General features: G+C 34.7%; 6 protein-coding genes across 7 annotated transcripts in view; 5 read left to right on the forward strand and 1 right to left on the reverse strand.

Annotated features, from left to right (window-relative positions):
- LOC146163973 (zinc finger protein 277-like) overlaps nt 1-4,884 on the reverse strand; it is a 51,372-nt gene extending 46,488 nt beyond the window's left edge. The window contains exons 1-9 of the mRNA XM_083382559.1: nt 4,206-4,884; nt 4,031-4,075; nt 3,780-3,876; nt 3,308-3,476; nt 2,467-2,641; nt 2,268-2,351; nt 1,759-1,831; nt 1,417-1,462; nt 1,075-1,207 (exon numbers count right to left, since the gene is read on the reverse strand). Of these exons, the coding sequence (XP_083238685.1) occupies nt 1,075-1,207; nt 1,417-1,462; nt 1,759-1,831; nt 2,268-2,351; nt 2,467-2,641; nt 3,308-3,476; nt 3,780-3,876; nt 4,031-4,075; nt 4,206-4,865 (1,482 nt within the window). The 5' untranslated portion in view covers nt 4,866-4,884. The remainder of the gene's footprint in view (nt 1-1,074; nt 1,208-1,416; nt 1,463-1,758; nt 1,832-2,267; nt 2,352-2,466; nt 2,642-3,307; nt 3,477-3,779; nt 3,877-4,030; nt 4,076-4,205) is intronic.
- A 2,656-nt stretch (nt 4,885-7,540) lies between these two features.
- On the forward strand, nt 7,541-10,150 carry LOC146163975 (BLOC-1-related complex subunit 6-like). 2 transcript variants are annotated; one of them, XM_083381699.1, is made up of 4 exons: nt 7,541-7,733; nt 8,640-8,788; nt 9,641-9,801; nt 9,960-10,150. In XM_083381699.1, exons 1-4 carry the CDS (start codon nt 7,634-7,636, stop codon nt 10,006-10,008), a joined length of 459 nt encoding a protein of 152 aa, XP_083237825.1. In that variant the 5' UTR covers nt 7,541-7,633; the 3' UTR covers nt 10,009-10,150. The 2 variants fall into 2 exon arrangements, with proteins under 2 accessions (XP_083237825.1, XP_083237826.1); XM_083381700.1 differs by having other exon boundaries at nt 7,557-7,737.
- Nucleotides 10,151-10,285: 135 nt separating this feature from the next.
- LOC146163976 (TBC1 domain family member 7-like) lies at nt 10,286-11,589 on the forward strand. The gene is made up of 2 exons (XM_083381698.1): nt 10,286-10,701; nt 10,783-11,589. The coding sequence occupies exons 1-2, from the start codon at nt 10,607-10,609 to the stop codon at nt 11,468-11,470; spliced, it is 783 nt and encodes a 260-aa protein (XP_083237824.1). The 5' UTR covers nt 10,286-10,606; the 3' UTR covers nt 11,471-11,589.
- A 73-nt stretch (nt 11,590-11,662) lies between these two features.
- On the forward strand, nt 11,663-13,194 carry LOC146163977 (pre-mRNA-splicing factor CWC25 homolog). The gene has a single exon (XM_083381697.1). It carries the CDS (start codon nt 11,677-11,679, stop codon nt 12,823-12,825), a length of 1,149 nt encoding a protein of 382 aa, XP_083237823.1. The 5' UTR covers nt 11,663-11,676; the 3' UTR covers nt 12,826-13,194.
- LOC146163978 (F-box only protein 7-like) lies at nt 12,856-17,891 on the forward strand. Its single transcript, XM_083381696.1, has 11 exons — nt 12,856-13,356; nt 13,449-13,583; nt 14,238-14,352; nt 14,463-14,666; nt 14,938-15,067; nt 15,338-15,430; nt 15,581-15,679; nt 16,079-16,182; nt 16,569-16,679; nt 17,106-17,262; nt 17,563-17,891. The coding sequence occupies exons 1-11, from the start codon at nt 13,232-13,234 to the stop codon at nt 17,835-17,837; spliced, it is 1,548 nt and encodes a 515-aa protein (XP_083237822.1). The 5' UTR covers nt 12,856-13,231; the 3' UTR covers nt 17,838-17,891.
- A 1,496-nt stretch (nt 17,892-19,387) lies between these two features.
- Nucleotides 19,388-22,649, forward strand: part of LOC146163979 (dynein axonemal heavy chain 5-like) — a 60,475-nt gene continuing 57,213 nt past the window's right edge. The window contains exons 1-3 of the mRNA XM_083382914.1: nt 19,388-19,557; nt 21,837-22,009; nt 22,448-22,573. Coding sequence (XP_083239040.1) covers nt 19,449-19,557; nt 21,837-22,009; nt 22,448-22,573 — 408 coding nt within the window. The 5' untranslated portion in view covers nt 19,388-19,448. The remainder of the gene's footprint in view (nt 19,558-21,836; nt 22,010-22,447; nt 22,574-22,649) is intronic.

Genomic DNA, 22,649 nt, shown 5'->3' on the forward strand with positions numbered 1-22,649 from the left:
AGTAGAATGAAGTGCGAAACGCTAATCATGCTATCCGCTCTTGGCCACACGTCCGTGGACACTAGTTACGTGCTTTATGATGTCAAATTGGGCAAAACAGTGGAATTAGATATAGAAATAACTTCCAAACTCTACACAATAGACGTCATGGCTACTATAAATTAAATCGAACTTATTTCACTACTTACGTTTGAATTGTTCAGCTTAAAAAACAAAAAAAATACAGTGAAGAGAATATTTGAAAGGCTTTACTTTTTACTGTTATACATGCACATACGCTTAGTATTTGGGTGCAAAGAGTATAATCCTTATTTTTGTTATTACTCACTGTTACGTGTTCCCTAACACATTAAACACCTAAATTAATTAATTGCCTTAAGCTAAATCTTAGAGTTCATTAAGTTATTTTACGAATTGATAAATAGGAAGTACGCGTTTCAGCTTTCGTTTGCCAAATATTTTCTTCAGTTAAATAATATCATATTTGATGATTTAATGTTTTCCGTATTGTGGTGTGTAAAATTCCTGAGTTTTCGTACTTCCGCTCGCCTCGTTTCAAACTTGACATGTAACCTTTAATCTCGTAATCTTATAACTGTCAGTCTTGCGGGCGGTGTTCTCACGTTCTGCAAAACAAGCCACCTATTTTGCTAGCGTCTGACTCCCGCTGCAAATTGGCCTTAGCCGCTGTAATGCCTAGCCATGTTTTCAGAGCGCCGGCCAGTCTTATTGGCCAAATATGACGTAACTTTCGTGTTCTTTATACATGTCGTTTCGCATTCTCTTGAAAAGTATTTTGCGCAGTCTTAGCCGACAGTCGCTGCAATAGGCCGTCGCTGTCACCGTAACTTCTAATCAAATATACGTTCAATAATGCTATTTGACAACCTTTTACTGCACATTGTAACAATATACTTTTAATTGAAATTTTAGTTGTGGTTATGACAGGTAGCATATCTGACCAGAAATCTTCGCCAACCAATAAGAACTCACGCGGCTGCGACCCGCCGGACAGCTGTATGGGGTCAGGGGCAAGGCCCCAGAACACAAGTCGCGGTAGGGCGTAACACTCACCAAATAGTTGATGATGTAATATTTGTCGTAGCTCTTGTTCTTAGGGTTGAGACGACGGTGCACCTTCTTCCGCATGTGTTCGCGTAGCGAGGCGCGATCCTTGAACAACTTCTCACAAAATAGACATTGTAGCCTAAAAAATAGCAAAAAACGGTAAAGGCAGCCCATTTAAAAAATGACTACATGACAATGGCAAATTATGCAGAAATAAAAGGTCACTGTAAGAGTCAACTCAGAGATCAAAAAAAGTGTCCAAAAACTAAGCGGCAAAATATAGATATATAAGACAAATTGTATATTTAATTAAGATGAGGATATGAGGAAAAATCAAGTTCAACTCACGCATCAAGCATCTGCTGGATTTCGTCCAAAAATTCGCGAACGTTTACTGCAATTACAAACAAAACAGTAAAGAAAATTGTTGAAACATTTTGAACGAATTGTATGCTGCATATAATTAAAATAAGTGTAAAATAAAAAAAGCCTTTTTGTTCAAGTGCCAATTTTACCCATAGTTGGTTGAGCCACTTCTTAACCGAATTGTTTAATATTAAACGTTACTAATGGCGAGTGAATTATCACATAAAAATTTTGTTCATTGCCAAAAATAGTTATAAATTAAATCAAAACTTAGCTTCACTGGTAGCAACTTATATTACGCCATAAATAACTTGTGAACACAACCTATGTTGTCTGGATGTCCAATATTGAAGTTGTGATCCTCTGTCATGTGATTGAAAAGTAGAATTCTGTTTCCCTGTGGTCATACAAAATAATGATTACAATATAGCAAATTGTAACTTACAGTTTGTGCAGGATAACCAAAACCGGCGGAATCAAAATTGCTTCATGTAATATTTTTTTACTCATACAATACTGAGAAACTAATTTAAAGAATAGCTTTTTTTGTTTATTGTGTCACAGATAAGACAAACTATTTTAGTTATCCTGATCCAATATAATGCCATCATGCTTTAAAATGTTTTTTCTCCAAAAAAAAACCAAAACTGCAAACCAGAGTCAGGCCTAAACCATGGCTTTAAATAATGAGTAAAAATGAATAATTATCTGGAAAAATATATCTGCTAAATACACTGGGAAGGGGCGACAACTACTGGTAGGCAAAACTTTTTGTATACAAAGAGATTTGTGACATATGAGTTTATGCAGTTTACATCAAAGCTAAAACCAACCTTAAAGTACTTTGTACAAAATGGGCACATTCTTTCGAATCCATCATCTTTTCTTTCAAATTCCTGGCGCAACAACAGTTTTTTCTGCAGTAACAAAAAACTATTTACAAAAAATAGGTTGAACGATCCACTGAGCATTTTTGTTAGAAAAAATTAATCAATTTATTTCTTTACAAATAAACACTTAATAGCAACACACCAGCTTGACCAATTGCAACTCTTCTCTGACTTTTTTGTCTTCGGGCAAAGCATCACAGAGAAGAAAAAATAGCTCGGACTCACAAATGTCTTTGCTTCCACTGTTGGTTCGAATGGTTGAGCAAAAATCTTTAAGTGATGCTTCAGCAAACCGCTTTCGCCAGTATACAGCATAGCTAGAAAAATCACTTAAATTAGTAATTTCACTGGCAATATTACTCAATTAGATATAACCCAGTTCATAGGTGCCACATTTTTTAAATTTTGGGTGCTATTTTCTACACAGTGCAAAATTGCCTAATAATGAGGTAAAAAGTTTGAGAGCTCTCCTAAATAAGAGCTGTAGCCTGATATCACTGATCCAGCTATTTCACCTTTTAAAATTTTATATTCTAATGTTTGGGCTAAACAAGTTTCTACTTAAGTTGACAAAACGTAACAATAGCTTGAAAAAAATACATAAAACATAAAAAAACATAGTTTTGGGATTCTATATCCTCATATCTATATGGTAATTCAGGCAAGTTTAAACACTTTTCCTAAAATATGACTCTGCTACAGAAATTATTTTGTATATTTTTTTTTAACTCGGTCGAATTGCTTGCCGTTGTGATGCCTTATGAGAAATCCAGGGCGTTTTGAAACGCTGTGCACACCAATGTTCGGCGCAAAATACTAGTCATTTCTAGCCTAACCTTGTTTACATTTATACATGTAATTTTGCATTTCCATTATAGTTTAGAAAGCATGCAAAAATTACACAGAAGATTTAATGCACACAATGGTGCTACTTTCACTTTTCTCATCATGAAAAACAAAAAAAATAACAACCAACATTTCACCTTCTCAAATCAGCAATAAGCTTGACATCGGCAATGACAAGTTTGTGCTCGACGATCAGATGACACAAGTACTCATCATGATTGGTTTTTACCTCAACATCAACTACAATATAGTTACACAGCATGCATGGTGTCTCATTATCGGAAAACTTTGTTCCAGTCGCGTTCACTGAAAGTGGAAGTTTTGAAATGTATATTTTTCTTTTTACTTCTAAAGTAACATGTTGTTGTTATTGTCTTTAAACTAAAAAATGATGGAGTATTCTAGACACTTTAAAATGTTACTCAGAAAGTTGATTCTTGAGGATGCTATAATTTTATATTCTATTTTATTATTTTAGGTTGTGGTATTTGAAAAATAAAGAAGCATAACCTTTTAACTCCAACAGGCATTTTACTGAATGTATGACAATTTTTTTTTAATAACTTTAGAGAAATACAAGTTTTTATAGATTTCAACACCTATACATACCCTTAAGTGAAACATTATTGTTCTGTAGCATCAGCGGCTCCAGTATCAAACCTTGATGATTTTGCTCTTGTTCTTTTAGTTTTTCATCATACACATACTGAAAATAAAATATATACAACGCTGTATGCTCAATATCTTTAATGAAAAAATAAATGAAAAAAAAAGTTCAAAAGTACTGTAAAAGTAAACTGTCAAAAATCAATTTATTTTGCCATTTGCTATGCATATAAATACTAAATACAACTACTCACAGATTCACTTTGTAAGCATTCAGTTGGAATTGACTGTTCTTTGACCTTTGGAAAAGTATAGATTTAGGACTACAGCCCAATTTCCATTAGCTAAATATATTTTATTAAGATCCCACACAAAAGCATAAGAAGATTTAAACTAACAATATTACATACTAAAGCTAACTAAACTTACATGACTTTCCAGAGCAGAAAAGTTGGACATTCCTGTAAAATTTGCATTTTCATCAGGTAAGGCTTTTACAAGAGTATCTGAAGAGGAGTCATTGTCATTTTTAGGTTCATCCTTTTCTTTAGTATCATTCCTATTTGAACTTTTTTCAACAAGAATTGATTCTGTTGTACTTGAATCAGAAACAAATGTTGAGCTACTACCATTACCACCAGCAAGTGAAGAATGGTCCATCTCTTTTGAACCTATAAAATTTTCAATCACATCTGTTTCTACTGAAGTTGATTCCAATTTGTAATTTGTTTCATCTTCTCCTTCTTTATCAGTATCAGTATTTTTTTCACAAGCAATAACTGAATCCCCAATTGATTTGTTGTCTTTAGATTCTTCTGTTTTAGAACAACTGTCCTTATTTTCAAGAGTGCCTTTTTGTGTGCTCATTACTACAGACTCATTTTTCTCGTTTAAATTTGGAGTTTGATTGACATGAATTGAACCAGAAATGGACTCAATCTTATTGGAGGCAATAATATTTTCCTCATTTGCAATGTCAGCTTCTATGTTAGGAAAATTTGCTTCTGTCTGAACTTCTGATGTTGCTTCGTCTAAACTTGTCACTTTTTTAGACTTCACAGCCAAGTTAGGATCATCAACTGACTCCATCACAATATTTATATATTAAACTAGCCTGTAAAATAGAGAAGGTTATATTAGGTCATATCTTATTTAATAAGCTATTCTTTTTAATAGGGTATTTTTTCATATGTCATATTTTTGACAAACTGGTCATATCATTTTTTAATGTTAGGTCACAAAATTGTAGGTGGTTTATTTTATGTTTTTAATTGACAAATTATTTTTTGGTTTGTAAAAAGGTTATTGGTCAAGAGATATGCTTGGGAAAGCGTTCAAGATACTTTGTTGATGTTGATATAAAAATTATTTTAGTTAAACTACATTATTTTTTAGCAACATGGGTAAAATTTTCAGCAAAAAATGGAAAACAAAAGGTCAAGGAGAAAAACAAAGTTTGGTCAGTGAATATCCCCCAAAATTCAATCAATCCTCGAAACCGACTCGTCTACATTATGTGGGAGATGCATTGAACACCAACTTTTTGTCAAAGCAATTTTTGTGCACACTTTATAGTAAATTGCACAGCAAAAATTCTGTTCTAATGAAAACACCATGCTTCAGAATAAAACACTTCAGGTGTGCTTTGCATAAAACCTCAATTGTACTGCTGCACACATGGGATCTTGATAAAATTTAAATTGGAAAAAAACACCTAACATTTCTTCTAAGAAATGTTCATATTAATATAATTGACCACAAATGTTTATTCGTGTGAATATATATTTAAAATGAGTTGGTAGAGTCCTAATTAAATTGGATCTTATAAAAACTATTAAAATTGTTGTACAATTTTAACAAATTATAAAAAAAATACACTTAATTTGCATCGTTTTTCTTGCATAAGAAACAGATTTTATGTGCAGGCTGTGATTTTTTATATCTGGCTGTTCAGTGTGCATTTTGTGAAAAAACCGTGTAACATTTGTTCAGACATACAAACTTGTCAAGTAAACTTGTATAATTTAATCTGCACTGACAGTTTTTGTAGTAAAACTAGTAATTATTTACAGAGGTGCAAATTTTAAGAAGAATTTTTTGGCGGATGCGCACTTTGAAGGGAAGACTGTTAAAATAAGGGTTGCCAAATAATTAGCTTTATACTAGGACATTATTAATATAAAATTCAAACATTTTAGACCAAAGAATATTTTGCATGCATAAAGAAAACAATGGACAACCGCTTTTGATGAACAGCCAAAGTCGCTTCAAAATTTACAAAATGTAAGTCGTTACAGTACTGCACTGGATATGTAAATGCAATTTGATTTAGCTGAACCCTGTAATACACCAAAATTTTATTACAGTTGTGTAAATGTTTTGGAAAATGCAATGTAAAAAGGTATGACACCGCTAAAATATAGAAATACGGTGCCAGTAGGCTATTGAAACTTACATCAAATTTTATTATAAATTGGCGTAAATCCCATTTGGAGCTAGATGACCATACAGCACGCCTGTGTGCTAAACAGAATACTACCAATTTGTATGCTAAACAGAATACCACATTTTTGTGGTAAAAGAATACCACCAAAAAATCACGTTAAATTTGTGCAAAGTGCATATAATTTTTGCATTTATTTGTTAAAGTTGGTAAAAACAAAGTTTGGAGGCCTCGTGGGCCAATGGCTTACTTCACCCAATGTTTTAAACATATTCAGTCAAATAAGGACAAAAGGCTTACTGTCCTGATGATTTACAAACTGTCATACATGGCAGGTAACGTTAGGACAGTTTATCGCTTTTTGTCCTAGTTTTAGGCCGTCTGAAACCCTGCTGATAAACACCATAGTATTGCGACAACAGGCCATGGACAACAAAAACGCAAAAGATTGCACATTTATAAGATAACTTGACTTATATTTTATAAATGTTATACCAATAAAACACACATTTTGAAGAAAGAAACTTTTGACTTGTAGTTTAAATGATCAATATTTAAATATTAAAACAAATAAACAAATTTAAACTCAATCATAACATACAAGTAAAGCATGTGGCAAGTAATCCAAGAACTTTAAATAAACAGGAACTGAAAAGCTGATATTGAAACAAAATCTTAGTTGTACTTTTCAAAAGTACAACTGTGGAAAAGCGGGCAACTGTGGAAAGTATGGCAAGTGCACCCGCAAATGTTTAGATCTGCACCCCTAGAAAATCAATATGCACTGGGTTTTCCCATACGTTATTAAAGCAGGAAGCACTTTGGCGCTGGTCTAGAATCCTACCACATTTATTTTAACAGTAACGAAACGAGTTGTTAAAGTCGAAATTGCAAGGAAAGGCATAAATATGTTAGAATTAATATAATAATGATACTTGACCCACACTAACTCAAATATTGTTAGGAACATAAACTCCCAGACGTAAATGTGGTAGGATTCTATAACCCAGCGTCAACGACTGATATGTTCTGTTTTAATTTCGGTAATGTAAAATTACATTAAACCACATATAAAACATGCTAATTTAGCGTTCTGCAAAAAATTTATCATTATTTTATGGTGCCGTAAGTGAAATAAAGAGGAGTGCCAGTGCCAGTGCCACTAATATAAAAACAGTACAGGAAAACCAAATGCTTTTGAGAAAAACAAACCTTGAATCAAATAACATGTCTTTACACGTGATTTGTTACGCACCACCAAGCTTAATAGAAACAAAATTTGTTTCGCTTAAGGGAAATTTCAAAACTGGTTGTTGTGACATCACATTGTTCATGACTTTACGAATTTGGAACGCAAATTAATTAAAATTAAACGACCCTAAAAAGCGTTTCCATTTAATTGGTTAACCAAAACATGCAAAGCTTGGAGAAATTCTTTCCAGGCGGTACATTGGAGGTTGAAGGAGAACATATGTCTTACGTAGCAGATGATTTTGTATCCAAAATTCAGGCAGGCATGTAAATACGAATTTTTAGGCGTTGTAAGTTGTAGTAACCCCTGCCCTCTTTAGGGATGAGTATTTGTATAACGCTTTGATGAAAACACTTTTTGCCGGAATTTTTCACTGGTTTAGAATCCTAACACTTTGTACAGTAACAGAACAAGTTGTCTAAAATGAAATTTCAAGGCAAAAAGAAATGTTAGAGAATCACTATAATAGTAATACGGCGCTCTATTGATTTGGTACGTAGAAAGTAACTATAAACACTACATACCACAACGCACATTATTTGGGTTAGCGTTAGGGTGGATCAAGCATTAATAATAAATATAATAATACTTGACCCACCCACGCTCAAACACTAACCAACACCCTAACCCAAATAATGTGCGCTGCGGTTTTGGAGATTGTTTTTTGCGTTACTTTTTATGTACCAAATAAAAAGAGTCCCAATAATACCCACCTGAGCCCAAACGCTAATTCGCACCCTAAAGGCCCGTTTACACTACAGCTGCACTGAGTTGAGCAAAGCGTAATTTGCATTTAAATTCTATTGTGGTGAGCGTTTCACGCTTTGCTAAACTCAAGCCCCGTGCAGCAGCTGCAGCTAGCTTAAAAATACGCTTTGGAGCGATTTTCACGCTTTGCTAAACTCAAGCCCAGTGCAGCTATAGAAACACATTACGTTTGGAGCGATTTTTGACGCCCAGCGCAGCTCACTGCAGCTGAAGTGAAAACAATTTCACGCCCAGTGCAGCTCAGTGCAGCTCAGTGCAGCTGTAGTGTAAACGGGCCTTAAGGCAAATATTTTAGAAATATAACCCCCTGGAGTAGGATTTTAAGCCAGCGCCCAGAATTTTTTTCCATTTCTAATATAACATGATAATGATAAGAATTTGATTCCATTTTTCTTGATAGATACTCAGAACAATTCATCACCCCAAAAGAAAATCCCAACCATACCAGTTGTAGATGGTAACGTGTTGATTGATCTAGAGAAAAATGCCATACAACTTTCAAAAAGTGTAGATGTTGTGTTTCAAGAACTTTCAAAAAGACTAAACCAGGTTTGGCACATATAGTAGCCTAGCCTATGTGACACAGTTTTGTTTTGGTATATTATTTAACACTCTTAGCCACAAATCAAAGTTGCATATATTATTATGCTTCCTCAAAATATATTTCTAGGGATGTTCAAACTAAAATACTGAGGTATTTTGGTATGGTGAAATAATGAATCAGAATATGAAATAGTACATTTTAATTAATTACCCCCGTTGGTGGAAGGGGAGGGGTAATTATGATATAGGCAACTTAACAGCAATTTATCATTAAATAAATTTATTAACATATGGATACTGTACACTGGATGCTATGTGGCAAGCCATGCTTTCTTTATTGTTTGGCTGCTCTATATATTTTTCTCCTTGTTTGCAAGTTTATTGCCCTGATGAAGATTTCCTACATTTGTCATCAAAACGTCTATACACTCATTAATTAAAAATATTTGGAAAAGAACAATTTTATAATTGGTACAACACCTGGAAGCAACAGTATATACTGAATAAAAATGACAAAAATCTAATAAAAATAATAACAAATTGACAAAAAAAATATATTTTCACCTAGTTAATAATTCCATGCAGTGCAAAAAACTGTAATTTCCCAGAATGTGTTGAATGATTTCTAACACATTGTGTTTGGTTGTGCTTGTTTAAAGTATGATCTAACAGAGCAGTCATATAGTTAATTGCCCCCACCTTTGTATTAAAATCATGCATTTAAAGTTATTTTTACAGTTTTAATTACATTATATTAACAGGATTTTTTTGTACAAAATTGGATTGAAATCCTAAAACTATTATTCTAAAAATGTATTTCAAAGGTCGCATTGTAAAGCATTATTTTTAATTTTTAAGATGTCAGCCATTTCAGTGGCAAATGTTCAAACTTGTTCAAATGGTGTCCTAGAGATGGGCAGTAAGGTTGAGGAGGCAGTGCATTCAATGTATGCACTACTTGCACATTGCGAGGAACTTGATAAGTCAATGAAACCAGTTGCTGAAATAGCAGAGAAAATGTATGATGCAAAGTTTGGTAGCCAGCTCTCACCAATAAGTATTTCTTTTTTTAATTAATTATATATAGTTGAAATGGTTTATTTATAAATGTTCGAGATACATAATTTTTGGAAATACTAACATGTTGCTGAATTGTATATTTTATGTTTTACAACAGTGAGCACATCAAAGAAGTCTTGTCAGCTTTGGAAGCCCATATTGACTGACAAAAAGGATCCTTAAAACTGCATTTTTCTAAATTGTTGAAAATGTATTGGTTGAAAGCTTCATGTTTCAATTTTTCATACAACATCATTTAAATATTTATGCTTGAACGGCCAGTGCAAATATCTCCACACAGTACTTCAACATACTATTCAACAGTTCACAATGAATTGATTTATTCTTGATTTAATAACATGCTTGTGATTCTATCCACTATAATTAAACATAACAGAAGATAATTTAAATAATCAGAAAATTAAATTATTGACAAACTTTGGAATATGTGTTCTGCAATTATGTCATGAATAATATTTATGTATTTTTCATGTAATATTTGTTATTACCACTGTGGTTTTCTAGGCTGCTTTCATGTGTTTTATTCTGTTAAGATATCTATAAACAACTTTTGTGTAAATTTAAACACGTTTTTAATTGGGGTGAACAGACTTGTTTTATAAGCGTTGCAATATACTAACTGTCCCTAATCACTAATATAATTTGTTTTTAAGGATGTAAATTGTTTTAAAACTGATAATGAGGTTTAAATAAATATATCTGTTAAAAAAGGTAAAAAGGCAGTCCAAATTTCATTTTTCTACAATGGAGGGACGCAACTTCCGGACCCAGTACTATGACAAAGTTGCTAGCAGGGAGCTGATAAGCGAAAAGGCTCTCATTAACATTTTAAAAGATGATGTCATTGATCGTAAAAACCTAGAAAACTTTTGTGTTCGTTTTTCTGTCCCATCAAGCTTCCGACTTCTAATCTGGAACATTCTCCTGGATGTGCTGCCAATACATCAGCAGTCACATAAGTTTGTAATGCAGCAGCGAACAGAACAGTTTAATGACCTCAACCATGCCTTGTTTGTAATAAAAAGTGCAAATGAAGAAACCCCAGTGTCAGAAGTTTTTTTGAAGATGTATCTTCTGGAGACTGGGGAATTGGGCTTGCAATTTCAACCAGACCCTTGGCATCAATTTTTCTTCACCGTGTCCATAGTTATTTGTGAAATAGTAGACTCACAAGTGTCTGCTTATTGGATATCCAAAAACATGTATCAGTTTTTTAACAGCAAAAACTATCTCCGATTTAACCCTGAGTTTACAAGCATTCTGGTGACTACATTAAAAAAGGAAAACCTCTCATTGTTTCACCACATAAACACTTTACACCTAATTGACAATTTGCCAATTGCAGCTTGGTACAAGTATACTTTTTCTGGTGTTTTAAGCTCAGACTGTTTATGTCGGGTTTGGGACATTTTGCTTGGACAAGCCTATAGAATATTGCCATATATTGCTGTTCAGATTTTACTGACACATGAAAAGCATTTGTTTAAGTTAAATTCTGTTTCAAAATGCCTATCTCTTTTGAACACTGTTCCATATTCAATTGAAAAAAGTGGTGTAATTGTTGGTAATGGCATTGACATGTGGGTTAAGCATGAAAAAATTAGATAGTTAGGTTTTTACAACTTGTTTTGTTTTAATTGCTTAATAATCAAATGAATTATATTATTTTATGTTATCATGTTAATATCTTTAATAACACAAATTTATTTTGTTGGCTTACCATGTAGGTTACCAAGGATATATTACCAATTAAAGAGTTTAGTATTAGGAAGTTCAAACCTTTACATTTTAAGTCCATAAATACTGGGAACAAAATGGCAAATTCATCAACACCCTCAAATGAAAACATTCAATGGATGTACGAGGGACCAAACTCAAAAATTGACAGAGAAGCTTATTTGCTTGGCAAAAGAATTACAAAAGCACCAGAAGACAAGGGCGACTTTATTGTTGAAGAAAAGGTCAACGAAAATCTAAGCATCACTGTATTAGAAAAACTGGACTATGAAAGCAAGCTAAGAGAAGATCCACTTATTTCAATACGACAGAAAGAGCAAGCAAAGCGCAAAGAGCTACTGAGCAATCCTGTTAAAAGAAAGCACCTGCAAAATATGTTGAAAGACGCCCTTGAAAAAGATCTTAAAAGGTCATCTAAGCACAAGAAAAAGAAGCATAATAAAAAAGATTCAGACCGGCATAAGAGCAGAAAAAGAAGACAATCTTCATCTTCCGAGGTGTCCAGTGATGAAGGACATATAAAAAAGTCAAGCAGCTCCAGGAAAATTCTTGAAAATGCTAAAAGCAACAAGAACCTACAACAAGCTCTTAAAGATGCACTCATAAAAGATCTTGGGGACAGCACATCATCTGAAAATGACTCTGTTGAAAACCATAGAAAGTCCAAGCACAAACACAAAAGCAAGGACAAAAAGAAAGCACATGACAAGAAATCTTTTTACCGCTCACCTACCCCAGAAAAGCGAAGACATGAAAAAATTGAAAAGAAAGCACTTTCACACTCCGGGTCTAGCGATTGTGAGAGTCCCAAACCAAAAAGGTATGGGCTGATAGTTGTGAAAGAAAAAGAAAGCATTACTGGCCCACAAAAATATAGACCACCTTCGCCAGAAAAACCAAAACTGAAATATCAGCGTAAAGAGCGACCAGGATTTACGAAAAAATTAACAAAAGAGGAGCTGGAACAGAAGAGAAGGGAGATGATGGACAATGCTGGTTGGAGAGATGATCAGCGCAAAAAAAACATCAAAGAGTATTCAGCCAAAGAAAAGTCTGAAATGGAGCAAGAGGCAAAAGTACAAAAACTTCATGACATGCAGCAGAAGCGAGATGGAAAAGCAAAGACCTTTTTGCACGACGTTAAGTTAAAAACTGCCAATGTGGGCTCTTTAGAAGACACTGTTCGCAGAAAACGACATACTCTAAATAAGCAAATGAGAGATTAGTATTATCAAAAAAATAAATATGATGACTTGCATAGAGATGGTTTTCCCATGTGTACCAATTACCCCAAAATCATTTTATTGGTTTTTACTTTAAATATATTTGTATTTTTATTCCAACCTTGAATAACACCATTCAACTAGTCCTCACAACCTATTTATGATTTAAAGTCAAGATATTCTTTGTTGTTGCCCTAGGCAAGTTTTTTATGATAATTGTAACACTTAAGTTGAACATCTAACTGTTGCTAAACTTAAACGCATTTTTTAAAGATGTTTTCCTTGATTAAATTAAAGTATTGGCAGAACATTCTGAAGTGAATAACATTGCTTAGGTGTTTTTGCATTTGATTTTAACTCTTTTGATACAAGTTTTTAGAATGTAGATACAAAGCTTTGGTATGCCAAAATGAAATTTAGGGTTAGGTATGAAAGAAAAACATCGCTTTTGATCCTTTCAGATGATGATGGACTAACAATTGGCGATGTCAAAGGGAAAATTTTAGAAACTTTGTGTGAAGAATTAAACATACCGTAAGGCTTTAAGTAAACAAATATATATATATTAAATATAAAAGTTTTATTTGGCAATCTTGTGAATAAATGATATTCCTTTTTCAACACAGTTCAACATTCAAGTTTGACATTTCCCTTGATGGAAAATGCAGTCTTGGTTTAGATAGACTGCAAGTCAGGAATGCTGGAATTGTATCTGGTGATCTGCTTAAGCTCATTCCTAGTCAAAACAGCGAAACTACAAAGTTTGTAAATTATGAATAGAATATTGTACCATATTATATTGTAATAATAATTAAATGTTTAATTCTACTGGGTATTCTAACATTAAAGCTCCCAATTCATTATCTTGACCTAGGCAATAACAAAAACCAGACATATACAAAAGTATGCAGGCATTCAATAAATGCATATTAAAATAAAAACAGGCCAAACTAAGTTATACATAAAACTAACTTGATAAGTCACATGACATCAATTTCACAGTTTGTACTTAAAACATGCTGGCATACTTTTATGTATAAATTTCCTTAATGGTAATGACTTTAAAAAATGGCTTTAGGGAATACATTGAATGCATTAAGTGTTTTGTCATACTGTCAACGAAAAAACAGGAAACAGAAGACTATCAAATTCTCGTTGTCTAATATTTTAGCATTATTAGTATTTAAGACAGAATGTGCTTGTGTTGTTATGTTTAAGCTTTAAAAAATGGTTGATCTTTCTAGAATATTTTTATTTCTTTTTGTAAGGTAAAATACAGACTTAAATTCAACTTTACAGTCTAGTTTTAAGAGTAAATATATTTTTATTTCAATTTGTTGAACTCTATAGAATGGTCGTCTCTATACAAATATTTGAAAATGGGATTAATGAAATTACAAAAATATTTTTTGCAGTCTTTCACCAGTCCTATCAGAAATATCAATTGGTGTAAATTCAGTTGCCATGTCTACAGTTGACCATGATGAGCCTTCTACTTCATCTGCTATTGCTAATTCAAGCGCAGAAGATGTAAGTTTTTGAAAGTCACCAATAGACAAAATGGAAAAATATTTAGTACACAAAACTAACTTCAACTATTTCCTACATAAAACATTCTTGCCATTTTTTTATTCTACTAGATGATTACAGAGACCAGTGAAGATTTGCCACAAGGTATTGTGACATGGAGAAGTCCTCCATTATCACTTCAAGATTATAAAGAAACCGAGCCTTTGCCAAGCATTATGCAGCAGATGTATATGTCAAATCAAGTGCAATCAGATTTCCATGCAACCTGTATAGCTCTTCATTATCTAATGTTGGAAAGTGGGTTTACTTTGCAGGTGATACAGTCATTTTGTTATATCCATAACACAATGATTACCCTTTGGTGGTCTTTGAGCAATTTTTGTACACATGCATTTATATTTAAAACTGACTAGTAGAAGTAAATTGTATTTCAAATCTTCTCTTTTTTCATTTTTTATTGTCACATTTAAGGACAAAGGAAATCTGTATAAAGTGCAATGAAAAACACTGCTTAATCTTTTATATATGGGACTTACTTTATTCTTTCTTTTTTTGAAACTTAATGAAATTTAATTCTATGTTAAGAATCCAAGATCTGGTTTTGAAGATGCGCTTCAGGCCAATGTTGTATCTGTAGATTACAGCCACCCAAGTGCAGAGGCATTGCAGTTCTCAATGACTTGCAACCCATTGGGCCAGTTTGTTCTAATAAATGGTAAGGTGTATTTAACAAGATTTAACTTTTGCTACATGTCATTTTTAATTAAAATATGTTAATAATATGAAAAACCATAATTGAAAAAATTAAGCACACTTATATTTACAGTTGAATAAAACTACTGAATACATTGTAAAAACTTAATACACACAATATGTGATTTTAAAAATGGCATCTGTTGTGAAAGAAATGATTAAATGGATTTTTCTTTTTTCTTTTTAATGCAATATATTTTTGTGGAATTATTTGTTATTTCTTGGTTTTCAGGAATTGTTAAGCCTTGCCTTAATACAGAAGAACAAGTTTTGAGCTTACAAGTAAAAACATCAGAATTTGTAAAGAGATTCAATAGTACCACAAGTGAGTTTTTAAGCTATTTTAATTTAACTATCTTGTTGTAACATAATAAATCTGCTATGTAGGATATTTACTTAAATAGGATACAGAACGAAACATAAATGTTTCTCCTGAAATATGTTCGGTTGTAAAAATAATTTTTACTTGTTTTAGAGCCACAAGATGATAAGCAAGTCTACAAAAATCTCTCAAAACTAAGTTTCATGTTTAAGGAAAACATTGCGCACAAGGCCATTGATACAATGAGGGAAGGTAAGGTGCCAACGTTTATACTGTATGAACAAAATAGTTGACATAAATTTTTTACCATTATTATAGAAGAAGGGTACCAACATCAGGAATATTGTGTGTATTATTATTGCAATTAGGGATGTCCAATAATATTGGATTATAGTCTATGCCCTATGCTTTGTCTGATACTGGAGAAGTATTAGTGCCGATTAGATAAATTTATCAAAAAATAGTCGGGAAACAACTAGAGGTTGCTGAACGTCTAAAAGCAACTTTTGGCCAAATAAATATCTAAAAAAATGTATCTTTTCCTTTTTCCTTTTTTTCTTTTTAATCGGTTTTCAGAATAAAACTTGTAAGGATTTGATATAGCAATTTATCAGATTTCATTAGATGGATTATTCTTTTTTCTGTTTTCAGAATTACAGCTGCCGCCCCTTCATGGCATTTTGTCGCTGTTCCCCGACCTGCTGAAGAGAATTGTTTCGCAGTTGGGCTTCAAGGATCTTTGTGCGCTTTCACAGGTTCGTAACGTATTTGGTACGAAAACGATTTCTATGCATTCATCAATTTTAAAAAGTGTAACATGTTATATATGCAAAGCATTTAATCAGGCGCTATCGTCCAGGGTACGACTTTGCAGTTTTCCCCTTGTTGTTTGTTACAACTTTTTGCGAATCTCTATGTTTGACAGACGAACAGAATAAAATTCGTCGTTGGTTTCTGCACGCACGTGTTAAAGTAACGAGCAACGGATTTGAATATTGTACTTTACATTTGTATATCGAAACTCAGACAAAGTATTGTTTATATAGGTGTAACAATTTGTGTAATATTGATGTAGCCTCAGAATGCAGCATCCTTTTTGCAATATTTTCCGTTTGATAACAATTGCAGTATTTTCTGTTAGACCTGCTCAGCACTCGCCAACATTGCCAATGACGACGACCTGTGGAGGGTTCGTTATTTGCGCGACTTTAAAACAGCGCCCGTGAACCCCGGTAATCGGCCGTTAAAAGAGGTAGGTCCAGTAATAGTGTTTTATGCAAGTGACGACGGCAGTCCGTAAATGCAAAAATTAAAAAGCAAAAACTAACTTGTTCCCTGATAACCAAATTTGGATCGCATATTTAGGATGGCCTTTTTATTTTAGTATTTTGCTTGAGATTTTTTTTTCAGGTGCTTGACATTTGTCGATGCTTGGATAAATGTTGTTTTACGACCAAAATAATGATTATAAAGCTATTTGGTTTACTAATACAACCAAACTGTAATCTACTGTATAGACCAGGTACCCGTGGCTATATGTGCGAAGGTTTTGTGTATTTTTTTTTCAATTTAGAAGTGTTTATCAGTTTTGTAAGGTGCTTCACGTTTAAAAAAAATTAATGTGAAACATCCTTTAAAATTGCTCACCTTTTTCCCCTTGTTTGAACTGTCTTTAAAGGTCTACAAGCAGAACTACGTACGAAAACAGGAACAGGCCAGACAACGACTGCACCACGAACGCGAACTCCTTTACTTCGAACCACCCTACAACCCCATGGGAGCCCCCGTTCCCGATATGCCGGAACCATTTCCAGGTCAACCCCCGGGAATTATAGGTAAGTTTCCAATTCCGGTTGTAAGGCTTGCAGCATTTAAAGCAACATTTTATTGATCTAAATGCAAAAAACAAATTAGGTTAGAACATTGTGTAGTTTAGGAATTTAAGTGCAAGCAAAACTCGTTAGCCGCGATAAGAGATTGGTCATCACTCGGCAGTGTTATTAGGCTCACGGCCTGAGTTATTCCAGGGCTGTTGTTTTTACAAACACGATTCGGCTCAGTTGCAAGGTCAGGTTTGCTTTAAATTCAAAACGAGCCTCACGGCTATTTATTACATGCTATTACACATTTTTCAGGTGGAGATTACGACCTTGACCCAACCTTTCCCTATGGGCCCTTCGCCAACCCTGGTCGTAGACCCCAACCGATTCGCCCCATCAGACCCGGTCTACCTGGCTCGGGTAACCCACTTCCAGGCTCCCGGTTTGACCCAATTAATCCACATGGGGGTAGGTTTCGCCCAGGAAGGGGCGGGGGTATGATGGACGACGATTTGGGGATGATGTCTCGTCAGCGTCGAAGACCGCCGAGGGGTGGATTTGGGGGATTCGGTGGTGGTGGTTTTATGTGATTCATTTCCAGCTGTTATGTAACTGTAAATTTTTTCGCTATGCTGTTTCTTTAAAGTTCAAAACGCAATAAAAATAAACTTATGTATTTTTTGTTCTTATTTTCTCATTAGATAGTATTCATAACTAAAACTTTTTTAGCCTAATTATATCTAATGAAGTAGGTTAGGACGGTTAAATGATAACAATCCATTTGAACCGAGGAAAAAGGCGTAATTAACCATGCCGCAAGTATTTCAGAAGTGTTTTGACTCTTGAAATGTAGTCCACACCCAACATGTAGGAGAGTCACGCCCTTCCGGTTAAGAGGTGATAAACCTAGGCAGCTAAAAGTCTAGCATTATTGTTTGGGAATCAAATTAGTTAGATAAGGCGCTATAAAATGATGTCCTAATAACATACCGCTATAAAAGTAACCACAGTTCAATCCTAAAAAAGTCTGATTTAAAAAAATTCAGAACATGCCGCGGCAATTTGCACTTAAAATCGCGTTGTTTTATGTAGGTGCAAAAGTATTTTGTAGAAGGTAAAAATCTCATGAGGTGGTTACTAAAACCGGGCGGATCCAGGATTTTTGGAAGGCATACATTTTTATCAAATATTTTGCGTCGCAAGAAACGTGACATCATAGCAATCTGAAAGAAACGTTCCCAAGTAATCTGAAGAAACGTTCCCTTCTCGAATTAACTGGTGTACAATCATGCAAGCAAACTGCCTTTATTTGATTTAAATGGACAAAACTTTTACCAGACGCAATTACCACATACAAGAGATTCGAACATTGCTTGAAATAACGGTATTTATAGTCAATTTTAAAAAAACTTGCACTTTGTCCAGTTGATGTTCTACACTGCGCAACATGCAATATTGTGCACTTTGGGCTAAATAGATTTAATTGAAACAGCTAAAAGTTCGCACAAACACGAACCAAAATTGGGCGCTCCTTCACTTCTTCACGTAGAAAGTTATGCAAAGAAACAAAACAAAAAAATTGAAGCGCCCCAAATCGTATTCACACAGTTAAATTTGTTTAAAGTATTTTTTGAGGAGGCTTGGCAGTTTGGCCCTGTGATGTATAAACAAGCCAAAGTAAAAACTCTCAGCTTCACAAACTTTTGAAACAAAATACAATTAATATAAGGCCATTACGCGGTCCCAACTACATATTGAAATGAAATAATAATAAATAGCATGCGGTCCACTAAAAATTGCTAAAGACCCACAGTTTGCCGGGCGCTGGTCTGAAATTCAAAAGCACGCACGATTTATCCTTTTTACACTGTTAATCCTTAACATATTTCCAAAGTAAAACCACTGATAAGGGCTTTTACGATTTTTCAATCCGTATTGAACACCATTACAATTGCCCACAATCATCATTGTTGAAACAATTACTGAATTCCAGAAATCTATTATCATCATGGCGTCACAATGTTTTTCCCATTTCAGATCCAATCAGAAGAAGCTTGCACTACAAAGCGTAACGCGATACAGCAACCGTTCTCTGCGACTGATCAGTTACAAAATTTCTTACCATTCGTTGTCTGCACGACGTACAGGCAACACCTTTTTATGTAACCACTGTTTGAAGCAAAGAAAATTTATCTGCGACAATGTCAGGTTCGCCGGAACCGGTTCAAACCGGAACCAAGGAATCGAACAAACCGCCATCGCCCAAACCGGATACTGGCAATGGCACACCGCCACCAACTTTTAAACCAGGTTAGATACATAAATGATACTCTATTTGCAAAATATTAGAAAAACGTTATGTCTGTTTTAATCATCGAACCATTTTTTCTAGTTTTAGAACAACTTTTCTCATTATGCTTGTTAGCTTTTTAAAGCACCAAAAGGTATAGCTTCGTTAACTAGGACATCACGGTCGAATAAATGCGACTGGCTGCAGATATTACTGCTGCACTTACATAACATATTTACAAGTTGTGAATCACAAACTGAGTATCTCGTGGTAGTGTAAAGCCGGGGCTCTTCAGTTTAAGTTTGCATTTGCACCTAACAAATGTTGCAGCAAATGCAAACTTAAACTAACTGAATAATCTAAAGTGTTTAGTATTAATTTGAGATGTCCAAAACTTTTACCCGATGAAAGGTACTGACGACTGACCCGATACCAAGTGACGTCATTACGATGGTAAAATAAATAACATTGATAAAATAAAACTTTTAATTGTAATGATTTCAAGGTTAATTGGGTAAACTTTTGTGCAGCGTGCAGAGTCTTAGTTACCTTCGACTGTTAACTAACTTTTTGACGATAAATTAACTTACATGGTAGGAAATGCTGCGTTGAATCGTAAACCGTGGCTGAAATCCTTTTGTCAGCATCGTAACGGCGCGGCGCCACTACAACCGAAGTTTCAGACAAATGCCGATATCACCATTTTGCAACAGATATTTAAAATGGCTCCTATCCGATTGAATAATAATAATCTTGACTCGTTTGGTAGTCTATTATCGCTGCAGCTACACAAGGTAGTGTTATTGCTTGCACATGCAACGTTAAATTTATACTTGTTAATGGTAGAACATTCAATAGCTCGCCGTAAATGTTACGAGGTTAACTTAAATGTTTGAAGTTGGTATATCCATTGGTGTGTCGTACTCGTTTTGGGAGTATGTAAATGGAAGCGGCGATATTGTTAACTCACTAGCAAACCAGTGGGCGTTGTCTTGAGATAAAAGGAATTTGGGCGTGCGGTGAAATTAGATACTTATCACCTAGCAACCAGCTTGTAAACACACGCTTGCTGAAGTCTTGTACGTCACAACTACAGTACATTCAGCTATAAAGCGAACAAACGTAATACGGCTTGTCTAAAAATGCAGTCAGTTTTATTATGTATTTGACATTGGAAAAACGTTTTGTTGTTAACTGTAGTTTGTGGTGACAAATTGTTAGGGTACGGTAATATTGTGATGGGCAAAGGCAGCCTGTCAAGTTATAAGGTGAAATTGGACACGTGCCCGTGCGTCAGAGAGCCATCCGATAGTGGCTTGCGACTGGTTGTACACAATGCTGGATAATAAACAATCGTAAAAACTACGACGCAACCCGATACAATACGCAATTAGACTACAATTCAAACAAGCACAACTGCCTAGAAGCCTGGTGACACGCAGGTCTGAGCCTGTTTGGATTCGAAAATCCGCTGCCTGGGAGACATGTCTTTTCACAAAACCGCACGTATTTATAAGTTTTGTGTCTGGCTTCTGCCAATCGCGCACGATGTAAACAAGACTGGGTGGGTGTTTCAAGGGCGCGGGCGGCGGGCGTTTCTGATGTGGCAAGATACGGTTTCAAAACACAAAGGCATGTTGACTCCACATAACTAGAAAACGCGCGAGTCTTAGTCGCATTTAGCCAATTAGTTTACAGCAATTTAAAAAATATCGCCCGTGCTTAATTGTGCAAAAGAGCGATCCAAATTGCGTTCCTTGCTTTGAGACCTTTAAAAGGTACACGAATTTTAAATATAGACTTCACTTCCTCAAGGAATGGTTGTCTTTGGTCGGGGATTTGCCACTTGAAAAAGTAAACGAAAATCGCTTAGTATATTGTCACGTGGTCGTCTAACAAAACAGATTAGAGATCACCATTGCCTTGGTGTTAGACTGTACCGCCCCTATGTTGGCGCAATGCGGTGCTTTGCTTTACAATTTAGCACACCCCGAATGTTTTAATACATAAAAACGCAAGCATTGTTAAAAGCAAAAAAAAAATATTCTTAGTGATAATTCTGCCGCCCTATAATGGCCAGCAAGACCTTCTGCAGCATTAAAATTGTCACCAAGTCACGGGTAGGTACCCAATTTGTGCCAAGTTATACATGGTGGAAAAATTCCTTATTTTGTTTTATTTTACGTTTCAAATAAACACGTTATCGTATTTTAACTTACATTTTTTTAAATTGGAAGTGGTTTACCGATGAATTCAATGTAAACTAATATAAAAAAAAACGTGGAAAAAACGTTTCCAGGAGCGGCGGACACTCCAGACCTGCGAGTGGACGACACGACGGCCGGTACATCAACACCGACCAGCGTGTTCGGGGCTCCTGTGCAACGAGCCGCCCGACGCAGGGTGCAGGACCAAGTCAACACTGGCAGAAAACGCCAAAACCTAACCCAGCAAGCTCAATCCACCGCCACGGTAAGCAACTTAATTTTATTTCACGTCATAACAGATTATATGCTCAGGAAAGCATGTTTTATTGTTCTGGTGTTGTCTTCTTGTCTAATAATTACCTTGTCGCCCCCTTTCAGAGTCGCAAGTGTTTGAAAAGTTGTTTTATTTTTTTCAGTGCCAAATTATCTTAACTTCGCGTGATCGTTTGAACAAATAACCTGACTGTCAGTTGTTTTCTAGACCTGAAATTTGTGCATAGTAATTCCCGTATTTTAACTGCCAATAAAGGTTCATTTTTGCTTGTTAGGTTTAGTGTTTCCGTTAAGCAAAATAGTAAAAAAATATCGATTTTATTTGCTTTTTACCAAGTCAACAGCTTAAACTGCGACTTGTTTTTAAACAACTGTATTTAGGCATAACTTTGCCACCTTGAACAGAACGTTATCTATTTTTATTCAACAGCTTGGAGGGAAGAAAAACACCGTCCTTTCTGGCGATGCGATGAAGGAAATGGCGAGACAAGCGAAAGCTACCAGAGAAGAGAGGAGATCGGCCTTGGATGCAAGGCACAAGTACATCATTTCCAAGGTGCTTTATATACTCTTAGAAAGGCTAGGATTTCGAAAGACTTGCGCTTTTGTTTTACGTCGTATTAAAGACAACA

This window comes from Ascidiella aspersa, chromosome 2 (assembly GCF_963924565.1).
Source record: "Ascidiella aspersa chromosome 2, kaAscAspe10.2, whole genome shotgun sequence".
NCBI classification, from domain to species: Eukaryota; Metazoa; Chordata; class Ascidiacea; order Phlebobranchia; family Ascidiidae; genus Ascidiella; species Ascidiella aspersa.